Below are 17,674 nucleotides of genomic sequence, written 5' to 3' on the forward strand. Positions count from 1 at the left end.
ATGGCACTCATAAAAAATTAGTTTAAGTTATGAAAAATTATATAAATATATTATTGAAAAAAAAAAAAAAATATTTATATATAGTAAATGTACAATAACAGCACCAACACATACACTTGCAGTTGAACTGAACTTAAATGTAGATACATACAAGTATACCTCACGTTGTAGTTGTTGGCTGACTATTACACACACTGACATACTTTCCAGTGTCTTATATAGGATTTTTTTTAATTTTTATGATTTTCGGCCTTGACCTTGAACTAGTTTCAGTTTCACAGAACACCATTATACAATAAATTCTTAAAATATTTTTTGTCCTAATTTATTATGCAATAACTAAAAAATTTATAATATTTAGCGTAATTTCAACCCGCTCGCGCTAATTCTATATAGTTTCTACAGAAAACACAGAATATTATATATTCTTCGTTGTGTCAGTTAGCAAATTCTAAATAAATTAGGTCGAAAATACGTTTCAAGGTCAAACCTTTTTAAAGACAAGCGCGTTCGAACAATAGCTGCTGCAAATGAGTACTACTGGCGCCGAAATTTAGGCTAGGGTTAATTTAATCCTTGTTTTCAGGTCAAACTGTCAAAAGCCTACCGCTAATCGAACTGTAGTCTTTTGTATTGAATGCCGTGTATTTGAAGGTAGTTTAGAAACCTCCAGAACTACCTGAGCCGAAAAGAGCTTTGTAATATAAGAAACGCACTCTCCTCAATTTAACTCACACTTAATTTTTACTCAGAAGCGTCTCAAACAAATACAAAAGACAGACGGATTCCTTGGCAACTCTGGTCAGGTATAGAATCGCAAAAAAAATATTCAAGAAGCAAGGCCACAATGCACAAAGGGATCGAAAATTACAAAAAAAGTCGTTGACTATAGAATGCGACAAGATCAGGCCGCTCACGGCTAACCACTGCTCGCGAAGAGACTAAAATATTAAGAGAGGCGAATGAAGACTCAATTTATTCAGCAGTGCCTTCAAATCAATGTTGCTGAGCGAACAATTCAGCGGATAATCCGAGTAGGCGGTTATTCCAACCACTACAAGATGAGAAAGCCTTTCATCAGGAAAAAGAACTTGAAGGTGCGAATGGAATTTGCCAAAAAGTATTATCAAAGGCAGCCAATTTTTGGAAATAAGTATTTTGGATTGATGAGAGTAAAATCGTAAGACTCTTGGGAAAACATACTACAATCGCTACTTCAACCAAATCAATAAATATCATTTCTCTATAGATACACTTTTTGGTCTTAACGTTCATAGGGTACACATAGTTTTGTCGGATACTGTAGGTATATATTCCACTTTTCAAGACTAGTGTTAGACCATTTTATGGCGGAAGAAATATAGTTATCCGCGCAGTAGTTTTATAGTTCATAAATCAAATATCTTCATATTTTTCTTTTTTATCAACGCTACAAAGTATTTTAAGTAAACATTCGACAAGCGTACCAGCAAGGTATGTGTCTCAACTACTTAACACAGCACATACAACAACCATTACGAAATAGTGGTGAATATAACACATGTGATTTTGTTATCAGTGCCGCTATTCTCGTCGGCATAACTGATTACACAACACAAAAACAGCTGTTTCGTTAGGTTAATAATACAAAAGTATAGCGGGGGGTAGTGGGGAGCGAGCAGCAGCATTTGACTTTTGCTACACTGTGTGTGTGTGTGTACAAGTGAGTGAGTGTGGGGAGAGCGCAGCACAGCATGTGGAACTGCATTAAACATTTTCCTACACAACTTTGAGACCCTCAATTGGTGGAGCGCTGTGTCGGCGTATAATGTGGGGTGTTTGGCCGGCATGGCTGTCAGTTGATTTTCATATGTTGAGAAATTAACAACGGTATTGGTTGAGGTGACAGATTACATACATACTATATGCTCGTGAGATAAATTGAAGAACATTCGAACAACGTAAGACTTATTATATAGCGACAGCGACAAGACAATTCGTGGTAGTGGTGAATTATACAATAAAATCAAATAACTCCAATCAGCAGCCCATTGTCAATGAAATGCACATTGTTTTTCTTTGCCCACCATTAGCGGCTACATAACATTAAACCGAGTTTTCGGCTGCAAAAACAAAAATCACGTATATTATGTAAAGCAGCGGGCTAATAAAGTGTTCAAGTGCCGACAACTATTTGTGTTATACAGTTCTGGAAATAGTTTGAAGTTCTGATGAAATCAAAGTAAATTTTTTTTCTTCTACCGCCTTGAATGTCGCATATTACGAATCTAAAATAAATAACAAAAACAAATAAAAATTACAAGATATTGTAAAAATAGCGTAAATATAGATAAAAAAGCCATAAATCGAGCATTATTCTGATTTATTAACAAATAAAGGCGAGTAAGTGCTATTAATGCGCAGGCATTGTGGACAAAGTGGTCACAGTTAAGGACAAGCGCGGTCGCTGGCCAGACGAGGCAAGGGCAAAGAATTTCAGCAGTGCATATAGCTGTCTATATGTATAGGTCTAAGTATAATTGAAAGCATTAAATTGCGCGACGGTTACGAGTGCAATTTTATGAACGCGATTCTCGAAGCATTGTGCATTTAAATTGGAAATTTCTCGCCAACAAACACGCGCCCTTACGTTGTCCGTTGCTGCAGCGTATCCCCCAGCCGCCAGCAGCCCTCGACGCGCGATATACAGAAAAAGTGCAAGTGAAAATTTTCCTAAGCACGTTGTCCTCATCAGCAGCGCCGTAAGATGTTGACCGTATCCAAAGGCCCCAGCAAGATTGTGGCCAAAACACGCAGAGGTTAGTAGCCAACTTATTAGTTTAATTCTTTTTTGCGTCCAAAAAATAAAAATAAAATAAGACACATATCCGGTTAGCAGTTCAAGCACCGTTAGTCGTTTCGCATCCTTGAAAATGTCAATAAAAAGGCTAATCCTTAGCTATTTGTAAATGTTTCGTGAAATGGAATCGAAAAGTTGTTATGTCATACAAAAATCTCGAGGCATACAAATGCGTTAACCGCACACCCCGCACACTGGGTTGCCCGCCATGGTCATAGCACATGTTCAGTGAGCGCTTTTCCTGTGTTGAGTATATGAGTGCTTTGTTGTTGCTCGCTGTCGCTCATTCTGTGGTAGAATATTGTATTTTCTACTCATAATGTTCTCGAAAATACTCTAATACTCTGGCTCCTCAGTTGCTGGCCGCAACACCCTCTCTAGCGATTTACTCTTTCTTCGTGGTGTTGGTGTGGGGCAGAACATGGGCATTATGTTTGCCGCCGGCCAGCTCCAGCTAGTGCAAGCGTGTTGAGTGCGGTTAGTATGGCAGCTGAAGCAGGCCCCCAAAAACATGTTTGCAAAGTCAGTTTGTGCAAAAACATTAGGTTATGGCTAGTGGCGATAAGGTTGTTTTGTAATAAACTTTAGTATTTTACGTAAGACAGGCTAGCCTGTTAGAAGATGCTTATGAACCAAGTATACCAAATTCCATGATTTAGGAATACTAAGGATTTAAAGTACTACCAAAAATTCTCTCTTCTGATAATTTTGTTAGTGAATACCATGGCTACGTCGTTACGTAAATGTCCCGTCAATAGTATTATTCGTCAGGTCTTGGACATTAATATAGACTTCTTCATAATTTCAGTTTTTAGATACATATTTAATTTTGACAAACTGTTCTTCGAAAGATTATACAAAAGTCAGAATAGATACTTAAATTGTGTCCTATGGCTCCGCAGTGCAAAAAGAGGCTGCAATAAGATTCTTTCTTTTAGATTAGGCTAGGGTAGTTTGGTAGACCAATGAGCGTCGCATAGACCAGATTTGGAGTCCAGTTACTAGCTCCATGAGGAGTAGTCATTCTTTAGTATGCCTGCGCTTGACGGGAACTTTAACAGATCCTGTGATCTCACTATCGATACCTTTTCTTGTGTATCATACCGTGGGGACCCCAGATGCTTACAGCGTAGTCTTTCTAATGCAGGACAAGTGCACAAGAGATGCTCCTTTTTTTGCTTGGTGCCTCACTCTAGACATTTCCTGCTGTCTTCTCTATCTGTTAGCCCTATTCTGCGGGCGTGTGGCGCCACCAGACAGTAACCAGCTAGTATTCCGATCATGTTCCTATTGTCTCTTCCATCAAGTGCCAATATGAATTTTGTGTACTTCCGATCTACCGTTTTGCACATGACTTTTGCAGTTTTGCATCAAAGTAGCTCGTTCCATCGGGCTTTGATTTTTTTACCATGCTTCTGTTCTTATCATCGTATAGACAATGCATGGGTTTCCCAAGTTCTCATGTTTTCGAATGTCAGTCGTTCACCTTTCTTGGCAATCCCGTCCACTATTTTATTGCCCTCGATGCCTTTATGACCTGGCACCCAATAGAAGTGAAGTTGCTTGTTTCTGGCAATACTTTCCCCTGCTGCCTTGCTACCTAAGACACTTCTGGCCGATATGCGATACGAGGTTACTGCCTTGATTGCTGCTTGGCTTTCTACGTATGTACGTGCTGACTCTGGAATTGCCTGCAGGTACATTAGAGGCCAGCTTTGTGGCTTTCGCAATAGCAAAGACCTCAGCTTGAAATATTCTGCAGTGGTACTGCAACTTAAAAAGCTTTCTTATGCCTAACTCTGGACAGTATATCCCCGCACCAACTGTTTCTTTTATTTCGACGCTAGTCCCTTGTTTTGACTTTAAGTTTTTTGTACCTTAGATATTTCGATGTCAATATTTTTTCTCCAGGTAAGATCGGGTCGGCCTTTCTGTCGGCTGTCTTATGGATTTTAGTAAATAGCGTTCCGAGTGATTGTATCTGGATCCAGTCTCAGAACATGAGAATTTTTGAGAATTTCATTAAGAAGGTGATTGGTTGGTGCGTGATCATAAATCCGCTTTAGAGAGGGTGACGGGCTAGAAAATGCGGCAAATGACCTGTGCTCGACCTGGGAACTCTGAGTGGGGGTCGAATATATATATCGGTTGGTGAATACTTATAGCGTTTGGCTTCCTAGATTGGTTGAACCTTTTTGATGTTCGTGTTAAGTTTGTTTTCCCCATGTCCGGGTCAATTTTGATCAGATGGTAATGCTGATATTAATCCCAAATAAGGATTAGAATTAAATACAAGGTGAAATGGTGCCAAATTTTAATATTGCGTTATTTTTGGGACACCCTGTATTAGTATTCAAAACAAGTTGTACCCCTTTTAGAAAACCTACAATTTTTTCTCACTCCCAAATGAGCAGTGCCATTTTTTTGAACATAGCTGTACATGCTATATTTAGAATATAAGAAAAACATTTAAAATTGAATATTTTAAGTATCGGTAGCACGCGCTAACCCTTTTTCTTTGTTTCTTGACTAAATGGTACTCAAAAATGAGATAATCAAAATTTTAGATGCTTGAACTTTGATCAAACACTGTGGGCCACTCATAAATCACCGACATAAGTATTTACATAGATAATATTTTGCACTACTGTGTAGTGACTACACCCCCGAACCGAACCGAGTAAAAGAGCGTAAGCAAAATGGAGAGCGCCAACAATTTTTGGTGAATTGCGAGTACCTTTTGGTGGGCTGGTACGCAACGTGTTGTTGTTGTTACACTTGTTTTCGTGTGTTTGTGCATTTTATGAATTTCTATTGTTTGCCGGTTTTATAGTTGAACAGCATAAACGACAAAAACAATAGCAATGGCGAAAGTGTCAACAACACCAACAAAAAACCAACTAAATCGGTCAATTAATTTGATTTCTGTTTTGAAAATATTTGTTGTGTTGTGTTGTTTTATTATTGCACACACGGCGTATGGCGCTAAGAAAACAAGTGGCTAATCTACATGCATGTACGCACACACATGCATATATGTATGTATATATGTAAATAGAAACACACCCTCTGCTGGGAACTAGTTTAGCTTTAAGTGGTTAATAAAACGTGTTATTGAGTTTATTTACGGTTTATGCAAATGTTTTTGTTTTTATTATTTTATTTTCGTGTTTTTTGTGCATATTAATTGCTTATATTTCTTATCACACAGGTGTTCCGCAAAATTATGAGAAATTATTTGAAATCAAAGAGAGCGGTCGCAGATCCTCTGACCTTAATAGTCCGGAGAATAAAAGGTGAGCAAGAAAAATTGATAAACAATAAAAAATATAAACATATTTATGTACATATGTATGTGTGTATATTTATATTGCATGAAACGTGCTCAGTTATTCAAATATATGCATATTTATATTTCTATATATTATTAGAGCGGGTCGTTTTACAGAAAACAAAAAAACGGAAAAATCTCATATGCTGAAAATGTTCTAGGGATCATTCTGAACAAACCGGTTTCGAGTCAGCATTTTTTTTTAGGGGAAGTTTAAAATATCTGAATAATCGGCTATATGGGAGATATGCGATATAGTTTTCCGATCCGACCATTTCCGACAAATAATCAATAGAATAACAAAATGCTCTTATGCATTAAATTTCATACAGATATCTCAAAAACTGACAAGAATAAAGTTTAATGATTCCGAAAAAACTTCGCCATAAAAATAGCAGTTTCGAAACCGCCTTGAGACCCATAGTTCCTCAGGCAAAGTTGTTCAGAATGTTACATAGAACATTTCCCGCCTACGCGATTTTATAAAAAAAAATCGACCCGCATTAATGCACATACATTTTCAGATATATATTTCTTCAAATATGTTATATTAATTTGTGACTTATTTCGAAAACAGTTGTGAAATTCAAGTGTCCATTTGGCATTGATTTGAATTTGAAATAAACTTGTTTGCTGCTACGCTCTGTTGACTTGTTTTGCTACAAATTTATCTTCGACGCTAGATCTTCGGTATTTTGAATTTCGTATACACTTATAAGTGTACTTTTTAAGGAAAATGTATTCAAAATGTATTTAAAATATATATTTTTCAAAATCTCTTGCACACAAATATATACATAAGCACATACTTACATACATATGTATATGTGTATATATGTATAGCTGTGTTCATATGCCCCTATGTGAAAGTAATTAAATTAAATTTGTTGTTGTAAAATTTCGAATTTTAATTGCTTTACTTGATTTAAATTTTTTTTATTAGCATTGCTCTTTTTTCTTAGCGCTTATCACTTTTACGTGTTTTGACGTTTAGCAATTGGCTCGACCTCAATCAAATGAGCATCAAAAACTGGCGTTGTGTTAGTGCGTTGACTGTGGGACAAAGCGCAACGACGTTCAAAAATAACACTAGTTTACAGTTATTTTCGCACTGTGATGTCAGGGAATGTTTCTCGCTAATTTTGGGTTGTTAAAACCGAAAGTGATAGTGAAAAATTCCTAATACGTATTTTGTTATACAAATTTGAAACCAGGAGACTTCAAATACCCCACAGACTTCTTAGTACATCAGTCGCCCATTTTTCCCTTCAGGTTTGTTGAGTAGTGTAATCAGGCCGTATGCAAAATCTTCATTTGTTCGTGCTAGTCATAATCCATGTTTGTGCGTATGTATAAGATGACTTTGCTCTTTTAGCGCTTGCCAAGTATCTTTCCATCCCTGATCATGATCCTTTCGTGCCACTCAAAGTCCAATGGAAAAGAAATAAATGAATTATTTCTGACGCCTTTTAAAATCATCAACTTGTGATAATAAAATCACAAAGTCCAAATTTGCAAAAATATATATTTACAAGCATGTATAAATATATAGGTATTTATACATATCTATATGTATGTTGAGAGTTTGCTTCCGCTTCGAGTCATATGCTTCAAGCACAGGGGAGTGAGGTTAATGAGTGCCGAGTGCAAAGATTGCCTGCATAAAAACGTTATCGATCATTCTGCCCCAATAAGTCACTGTCAAAATACAATGAACACATCGAAGTGTGAAGTTGGAACGAAGTTTTTCATTTGTTTTATTTCACTGTATCTTAATTTTTTCTGGCATTGAAAAACCACTTTAGTTGAAGACTTCATTATTTAATTATATAAACTAGCACTTCATTGTTAGGCATGAGGGGTTCGGTTGACCTCTACCAGATTCAGAATACTTGAAGATATTCGGCACAGTGCGTCTATCTATGCATATGGTTTCGGAAGCCTTTTGATTGCAGCTAGATTAAGGGAGTCATATGAGTATTTCGGGTTAACTAATAAGCAACATCTAACCAGGCATCGTTAGCTTTTCAAGCAGCATATGAGTAGATGTGAAAAATAATAGCAGTATACTACAATATATATAAGAGAGTTTAATAAAGTATATAACCACTTTTCATTAAAATTTGTAGCATCTTACCCCAAGTTTTAGTATTTATACCAGTCTCATATATTTATACCAGTTGTGTGTTCTATTCACTATTTTCTAAAATTTGGCGAACTGAAGTGGTTTCTAATATTTATAGTAAGTCTCCTACATTAGTACCAGTTTCGTGTATTTATACCAGTTGCCTGTTCGATTCGACACTCTCTAAAATTTAGCGAATCGAATAGATTATAACAGTCTCCAGTATTTATACCAGTCTCCTGTATTTATACCAGATATTTATTCGATACGCTACTTTCCGAAATTTGCCGAATCGAAGCGTTTATATAAGTTTCTGGTATTTATACTAGTCTCCTATATTTACAACAGTCTCCTGTATTTAAACCAGTTGCTTCTTCGATTCGCTACTTTCTAAAATTGATTGAATTGAAGCTATTTGTTTTTTCCGACAGCTATCTAATGAAATATCTATCTCGGTGTATACGTATTTTGTTTTAATGATATTTCGGCTTTAAGTTTGACGGCATATTTTTTAGGAAAACTGTTCCTTTTGTTTATTTTTCTCGGCATTCCCAAAAATATATGCGTTAACAGAGAGATTTATCGATTGAAAATATTAGTCGATTGAATATTTTTTCAATTAGAAAACCCTGATATTTTGATATAAATTTGTTTAGCTTTCATTCTTGAATGGTGATACGTTTCGCTAAAATCATATAAATAAATATTTAGTTTTATAAAAAAGATAATATACAATCATCGCTGGATTTATAGCAAGTCATAAATTTATACATAGTCAGTCTCATTTCCGCTACTTTTTATGCCAATCATGCAAATATTTCCGATTATCATTTATATAGACTAGAGTACAGATAATAATACAGTCTGTTTGATTTATGAACCAATTGCATGAATTATGCACTAATTTACGATAGCACTTATGAACATGCACCGGGTGCAAATTTGAAGAGCAAACATGCAAATTTTGGAGAAATTTGAGCCAATTTTACACCGAAGTGAGCTAAGTGTATACTCAAACACTTAACATGCTATGAAAAAAATCGTCTACAAATTAGTAAGTAGTAATACAAATAAATTAGAATGATAATTACAACAAAGCATACACTTACAACAACATATATGCGCGTTGCTATAGACTCGTGCATACATATGCATATGTATGTCTACTGTGTAGTCGCCGTTAGAGCAGGAAGCCAAACTTGCTAATTGTTAACACAAACTCAACTATTCTTATGCGAGCAAATATGTATCTATTTACATATGTATATGTAGCTATTTACATATATGTACATATGTACATATGTCTACAAATTGGAGCAACAACTTAAACGCGCGCCCGGCATTGCTCCTTTGCGTAGACGCAACACGTGGACATGACCAATGCGAAAGAGTCAATATTTATTCATTCACTTTAAATAATGCTCACATGCTTGCCGTTGGTGATGCCTTCGCGTTGATTAAAAACATAAGTACATATCTAAGTACCCGCAGCACTACTGTGGATATACATATGTATTTTGAGGCAAGCGCATACCCAAATCTACTGTAGGTGACTACAAGTATACATACTTTTGTAGTGTGGTGTTTGCGTATCGCTATGTTCTATTTAAGTGTTTGCGTCATTCCGACAACGTGGTCTTCAGCGATGGGGGCCTGTCTTGCGTGGTTGCATGAAAAAGTTCTTTATTTGTGATAAGGTTGATATTAGAGGCGATAAGGCATGGCTAAACACATTTTTAAATGACTTTATGTGTTTTTATACTATCAATGAATGCCCAGTAGGAAATTCGAAGCATTTATAAATTATGCTGGTGATTCTTAGATAGTAGATTTTTGAATGGTACATAAAAAAAAAATTAGGAATTATCTGAATACATATGTATTTGAGAGCATGCAATAAAAAAAAAATTAGGAAATGTTAGACACTGCCTGAAGTAAATACTTTTGGAACCCTGGATGTAAAAAATTTTCTCACAACTTGGTTAAAAGTCATAGCATTTTTGAGGAAACCCGTTTTTCTTCTATGGGAAGCTTTGGCTGTTTATCGAAACCTCTTAAAAGTAAACTAAAGCAACCTGCAGAAACCATGCAGGGAAATTTTTTCTGTATATCCCTTTTAGACCTAAACAGGGTGTATTAATCTCTCAGTTTTAGAGATATCGGTCTGAATTTTTGCACACTTGCTTTTCTGCCCAAGAAGTTGCTCATTTGTCAGAAATGCCCATATCGGACCACTATAGCATATATGTAGCTGTCATACAAACCGAACGACCGAAATCAAGTGCTTATGCAGAAAACTTTGTTATTTGTCGAAATATTTCCACGGTGCAACCGAAGTTAGTGTTTTTTCTTGTTAACTTATACATTCGTTAATAATTTTTTAGGATCACCCTAATGTGCATATACAAAAATGTTGATAATTTTTTAGGATTACCCTAATGTGCATATATAATCAAATTCGTTAATAATTTTTTTGATCACCCCAATGTGCATATATAATCAAATTCGTGAATACATTTTTTTGGATCACCCTAATGTGCATATATAATCAAATGCCCCTACTTATAGATTCTCACTGCTGTTCCATATTCACTTGTTTGCTGCAGTCAACGGCTTCTAACTTCATGACAGGGGTCAATTTTGGGGCTATCGTCATTGCCTTTTGCCTGCTAGCAGAGCTCATTATTTTATTTGTACAAATTTACTGTTATCTATGCATGACTTTCACGGTTTTCCGCTGTCTAGCCAAACAGTCAGTTGAGTTTGAGATTTCACTTTGAGATGTAATGAACATATATATAATGAATATACATATGTATGTATGCATCTATATGCCTACATATGTAAGTAATAATGTTTGAAATATTTTGCTTTATTTTCGAACAAGCTCAGCACTGTTCAAAGATTATAGGTATTTTCATACCCAGCCGTTTATAATATTGCTTAATCATTTTGCCATATTTTATGGATTATCAAACATATTTTTTATGGGAATATTTAAATATTTGCCTTAGGCACTGATAAGAGTCGCAAATCGTTGCTAAACACCTTAACCAATGCCCGGCCTTAAACGCACAAATGTTTGTACATTAGTATGCATGTAAGTACATATATTTTTCCCGGATTTTCGGTTTAAATTAGGAAGACGTATTATTCTAAATAAACTGAACAATAAAGTGCTAAAAGTCCGCCGCTTCACTTTTTTTATTCTTATCTTAAAATATGAGTAGCTTAAATATTTAAAATCGGCTGGTATTTTTCCTTACAATGCAGTTAAGTAACATAAAAAATTTTTTTCTCGAGACAAAAGGTATTAAAAATGTAGGTATTTCTTAAATATTTCAATACATTTGCATACTCTTCATATTAACACGTGTTTGCTAGAATTTTTGCTGTCTGCTTATAGCACTTTCACTGTGTTGTAGGCGGGTCTGATTGGCCATAATCCTCAAGAGAAATAAATCACAAAATGTTTCTCTAGTAAACTTAACATACGTAAACAGTTGTATATGTGTACAAGCGTTTATAAATATATTTTATAAATATATACGAACTTTAGACCACTTTGGTCAGATGACAATAGGTTCTACAAACAACAAAGCCAAAAGTTAACGAAAAGAATTCGAAAGTGAAAGCGGTACACAGCGGATCTAATCTACAAGTATGTATATTGTGACACTTAGGCACATAAAGCAAACGGGGTGTGTGTAAATGTTTTGAAAAACAGTTGCGAGAAGGTATATAGCAGTCGATATAATTTTAAGGGTATGGTTAGAGTAATTTTTTATAAAAATATATATATTAAAAATATCTAATGGTATAAATAACTACATTATCGTTTTTATGGCATTGAAAAGTGACAGAAATCAGAGATTGATGTTGAAAAAAAATTCGAAAATGCTGTGAAACCAATTTTATGTATACTTTTTCGAAATAATTGTTTAATGAGAACATTAATTTGCGAAAATTCAGAATATGATATTTTGAAACAAATAATTTCGAATAACCTTTGTGGCCATTTATTCAAGCTCTCAATATACTGTGATACAAAGGTAAAACCACTATCTCCGTATTTTAAAATACCAAAATTACGGTTTCGAGTCAAAAAAAAAAAAAAAAAATTCGAACGTTATTAAAAAATTTTTAAGTGTACTTTTCGAAAATAACTGCATAAAAATAACATTAATTAACGAATTTTTAGAAAAAGATATTTTCGAAAATGGAAAACATTATTTTCGAAAAACCTGATTTCAATTTGGCCATTTATTCATACGAAATACATTATAAAATTAATGAAATTAATTAAGGTCAATATCTTCATATTTTATTACGGGTTTGAGTTGAAGAAACTTCGAAAAGGTTATTAAAAAAATTTTATGCGTACTTTTTCGAAAATAATTGTATAAAAATAATATTAATTCGCGAAGTTTCGCAAAACATTATTTTCGAAAATCATAATTTTGAATTTTTGGAAAACATCATTTCGATTACCCTTTTTGGCCTTTTATTCATCCGAAATACATTATAAAATAAAATTAAGGTCAATATCTTCATGTCTTATAACAGCAAAATCAATGTTTTGAGTCAAAAAAATTCAGAAAAGTTACTAAATAATTTTTGTGTGTACTTTTTCGAAAATAATTGTATAAAAATAATATTAATTCGCGAAATTTTAATTTTTGAAAATCATAATTTCGAATTTTTTAAGACATAATTTTCGAAAATCATAATTTCGAATTTTTGGAAACCATTATTTTCGAAAATCGTAACTTTATTCATACGAAATCTCTCATTAAAAATTATTTTGAAAAGCTGACAGCTGTCAGAAAAACTTATTCTCCAATTACATCTGGACCCACGATCTGCCGAACACCGGTCCCCGACTCAAATGACATGAAATGAAAATAAAATGTTAATTTAATTAATGCAAAATACGAGCCAGACTTAGACTGACTTACTGCCTTAAATCATTGTTTGCCTTCGTCATGTCATGCAAATATGAGCGAAATGCATACATACATATGTATTTATTCAACTGCAAGTGTTGAAAAAGGCGCAAGACCAATATTAAACTGTTGCTAGCTTATAAAGCACAGCTACAAAAACAACTAAATAGCTTAAAGTGGCAACAAAACACGAATGGAGAAATGCTTATGAAAATAAAATAAAATATTTCTAACAATAAAAAAATAGAAAAAAGTTAACAAAAATTTAAATAATTTAGCATAAATTAATTAGCATGAAATGGCAGTAATCAAGTTTATCAGCTTTTATAGCCCAACAACCTTTCATAATAAAATATAAACAAATAAAGTCATTGGGCCTATAACCTGTTGCTTACGGTTTGATTGTAAAATTCAAAATTTCCTGTTTCATATGTTCTAATTTATTTATTTTTTATTTATTTTTATTTTTTTATAAATTCTCTGTACGTTTAAATTTAATTAATTTTTTGCTTTATTTATTTCATATTATTATTATTTTTCTGTTTAAGCGCTATTAAAAAATTATTTAACTGCTTTATTTTTTTCAGTGCACCACGTCCTGTCTTCAAAAAATCTGCCTCGAATGGCCGACACATAGAAGAGGTCTCATTAACACCACAGCATGAGGAGATTGTGCAATACATCAATGACTGTAAGTGTGAAAAAAGGATACTTAAGTGAGACTAAAATAGTATTTAGTGAATTTTGAACACTACTGAGACATGTGTTGCCAAGTGGTTGCTGCGAGCAAGAAAAAAAAGTAAAACACTTAAGTAGAAGAAGAAAAGTAAAACACTTAAGAAAGTATTATTTTACAAATTATTTTTAGATCAGTGATCAGTAGAGATCAGAGCAGTAGAGCATAAAAATAATAAATGTAAATGAAATTTTGAGACTAGAATATTTTTTTTTAATTAAAGAATATCATTGAGACCAGTTACTGAGTTTGAAGAACCTTGTTTTTATAAATGTTTTTATAAAATGCGTGACTCAGAACAATTTTGGGTATTTTTACAGCAGTTATTATGCTTTAATCTAAAGGGAGATTATATATAAACATTTTGTAGTGAAAACATCAAAATGGTTTTACGAAAAACACGGTCCAAAAAAGAAGATTCACAACTTTTTTTGGCTAACATAACCCAGTAGGAAAATTGGCAGATAAACGGTTTTATATCCTCTCTTCTGATATTTCAAAAACCGTAGATAGTTTAGACACGGTAGGAGCGATGTCATTACTATATAATAGTGATTTAGGGCTCATTTTACGCAACCTGTCTATTCTGTAACTGTCAATTCAATATCTAACTGTTACAAATTTTAATTTCCTGCTCTCATCCACAGCGTGGAACGTCATTGTGGCGCATAATCCTTACGACTCCGCGTTCGAAAGCAATGGCCATGTGCAACAACCTACGGATTCCAACAACAACTCTGGTAAATATGCAATATAAAATATGCGAAAAAAAATTCGCCTAACCACACTCTTATTTTTGCAAACTTATAGCAGGTTCTTCCATCGCATCCACCTCAACATCATCGGCCGCCTCATCGGTGTGCACCTCGCCGCAACCGACCGCATCGATCTATTGCATCGAACCGCCGAGCCCAGTGTTGAGCGACTTCAAGCCTTTCGATTTGGTGACTTGGTGGTATGATCGCCTCTGTGATGTCAAGAGCACGTGAAGTGTGACGACGAACTAAAGCTAGCGAGAGAGTGTGAGTGAGCGCGTGAATGTGTGCGTTTAAGTGTGCGTGTGTGCGTGTGTGGGTGAGAATTTGACGTAAATGTACAACGAAGTGCTATTGAGTAAAACGAAAACAAGCTTAGACACATAAATACAAATAATTTACAACCAAAAAAGTGGCAGCAAGCGAAATTTCGTGCATAAACACGCAAACCGCAAACAATTTAAGCAAATCATAAATTTGTGAATTGTCATCACCTGCGTCAGACAGTCGTCGTCGTCGGCGCCGAAATGCAGTGTAATTAACATACATACATACGTAAATAGAAATGCATATGCATGCAGGCTATACATACACACTTACAGATATGTGTAAAATAATTAATTTTTAATTAAGTTTTATGTTTATATATTAACTGCAGATATGTTTGCTCGTTTTTTTAATTAGCTGTTACAGTACTAAAGTAATAAATATTGCATAATAAATATATTTAAATTTTTATAATAATTTAGAAACTCAACAAATTACAATCCTAATAGTTATAATATATGTACATAATATATATGTATATTATTAACGAAAATATTAAAACAATTTAAAATAAATTTCAATAGGCACATTTTATTAGCAAGCACTGTAGTTACGCTCAAACGAATAGATAAGTAAAATATTTGTTATAAAATAATAACAGAATTGCTGTGAGAACTCGAGACGTATGATATATAAGAAATTTCACTGACGAAAAAATTATATGTATATTGTAAAAAAATTCAAAATTTGTAGTTTGTGAAAAAGGTCTGTGACATTAGTAATGCTGAAATAAGCGCTAAACGCAGACAAGTAACGCAAAAAATACTATCTTATACCGATTTTTACCCTTAGTTTAAAAAAAAAAACTTCAATAGTTAAAAAACTCACCACAAAAAATTCACCACAAACAATTTCACCACGAAATAAAATTCACCACAAAAGAAAATTCACCACGAAAGAAATTTCATAACGATAGAAAATTCACAACTAAAGAAATTTTAGCACGAAAGAAAATTTACCATGAAAGAAAATTCACCACGAAAGCAAATTCACCAACAATTGTGAACAAAAATTTTTAAAACGAAAGTAGACTTTTCTTACTCCGCTATATTGTATTGAAATGTTAAGAAGAAATCACATTTATATAGTCAAAAGAAATCTTACACTGTGAAAAAAGTATAGCATTAACTATGAACGGAACAAAAATAACATTTTTACAGTTAAAAAAATATTACGCTGTGGAAAAAGTATAGCACTAACTACAAACCAAACAAAAGTCACATTTCTACAGTTAAAACAATATTACGCCGGGAGAAAACCATAGCAGTAAACTGCAATATTTGTTAAAACTATTTGACCGATATTAGTTACACTTTGAGATACACTGTAGGTATATAGAGTCCGGCCAAAAATTGTTAGCCACTGCTTAAGCATCCTGTAGGACACGCAGTTTAACCTTTACTTCTTTGCTATAATATGTTATAGCAATTTTACAGTTAACGCCAGCTGTTGTGAAGACACTTTGAAGGCCAATGTATTACATAGGAGATGTTAAATTTGCTGTTATGAGATCAACAAACTGTTTTTAAGGAAATGTTAAAGAAAATGCATATATGTATGTATCTACATATTTGTAAAGAGATATTGTTGAGTGTAAAATGTTTATTAAATAAAAATATGAAAATATTGTTTGCCATTTATTTAAGAGCACGGAAACTGCAACTATCAACTCCAACTACACAAAAATAAAACAAAAAATTTAATGTTTTTTAAGTTAAAAAAATCGTCGAAAGGATGAATATGAAATTTTTTTTAACAAAAATTTGTAAAAATTGTATATTTTATAGGCAATTGGTTGTTATTGATAAAAATAATTCTATTTAGTTGTTCTTGGCGTACTTACTTTATATTTAAAAAATATTGACACAAAGTAAATTCGCACAAATTAATTAATAATTATTTTTTTTATTATTATTTTTTTTTTTGAAACTCGGCTTTACAAATATGGGTGTATGTATGTATAAAAATACGTATGCATTTGTATAAAAATTGTGTATTCGAAATTTTTCTAAAGTAAAAAATTTAAAATTCTTCATCCAATAGGCGTGTACATTTTTTTAATTTTCAAAAAATAAAAGTTTGTTAAAGAAAATACAAAACTGTTCATTGAATTGACGCCTAATTAATTCTGTGTTAACAAATTTTCGGAAAATTAGAGTTTAGTTTTTCAAAAACGCATACAAAATTTTTTTCATCCAATCGACGTATAATATTTTCTTCCTGTAAATATTTAAAAAAACTATATATCAACTAGCAAGACTAAGAAAATGCAGCTATTAAGATTTTCATCTAATCGACGTATACTTAATGCTACAATGTATTGTGCAATAAATAATAATGCTATTACAATGCTTTTTATAACTTAATAAGCATCATTGAAGCGTGAACCCATATTTTGAATATAAATTTTATGAAAAATAACCCAAAAATTTATCCAAAAAATAATCAAAAATTACACAAAAAAAATTCCAAAAAAAACTAAGCAAAAACTGAAGTACTAAAATTAACTTGCCTTACAATTTTTTTTAATTTTCTTTAAATAATTTACTTCTTGAATTGTCAAGCTTTGCTTGTTTGAACAGACAATAATATTAGTAGGCAATAAGGCGGTGCAA

At 33.2% G+C, this 17,674-nt stretch overlaps 1 protein-coding gene across 1 annotated transcript; it reads left to right on the forward strand.

Annotated features, from left to right (window-relative positions):
* The first annotated feature begins 1,790 nt into the window (after nt 1–1,790).
* LOC120779047 lies at nt 1,791–16,685 on the forward strand. Its single transcript, XM_040111184.1, has 5 exons — nt 1,791–2,798; nt 6,051–6,135; nt 13,829–13,932; nt 14,625–14,717; nt 14,788–16,685. Exons 1-5 carry the CDS (start codon nt 2,747–2,749, stop codon nt 14,964–14,966), a joined length of 513 nt encoding a protein of 170 aa, XP_039967118.1. The 5' UTR covers nt 1,791–2,746; the 3' UTR covers nt 14,967–16,685.
* Nucleotides 16,686–17,674: the final 989 nt, after the last annotated feature.

The sequence above is a fragment of the Bactrocera tryoni genome, chromosome 5 (assembly GCF_016617805.1).
Source record: "Bactrocera tryoni isolate S06 chromosome 5, CSIRO_BtryS06_freeze2, whole genome shotgun sequence".
In the NCBI taxonomy this organism is placed as follows: domain Eukaryota; kingdom Metazoa; phylum Arthropoda; class Insecta; order Diptera; family Tephritidae; genus Bactrocera; species Bactrocera tryoni.

Bases quoted from the DNA above. Each gene is read 5' to 3' on its own strand.
- LOC120779047 (XM_040111184.1), top strand. From the start codon at position 2,747: ATGTTGACCGTATCCAAAGGCCCCAGCAAGATTGTGGCCAAAACACGC. The intron at 6,136-13,828 runs GTGAGCAAGAAA...TATTTTTTTCAG, and splicing joins AATAGTCCGGAGAATAAAAG to TGCACCACGTCCTGTCTTCA. The intron at 13,933-14,624 runs GTAAGTGTGAAA...TCTCATCCACAG, and splicing joins TGTGCAATACATCAATGACT to CGTGGAACGTCATTGTGGCG.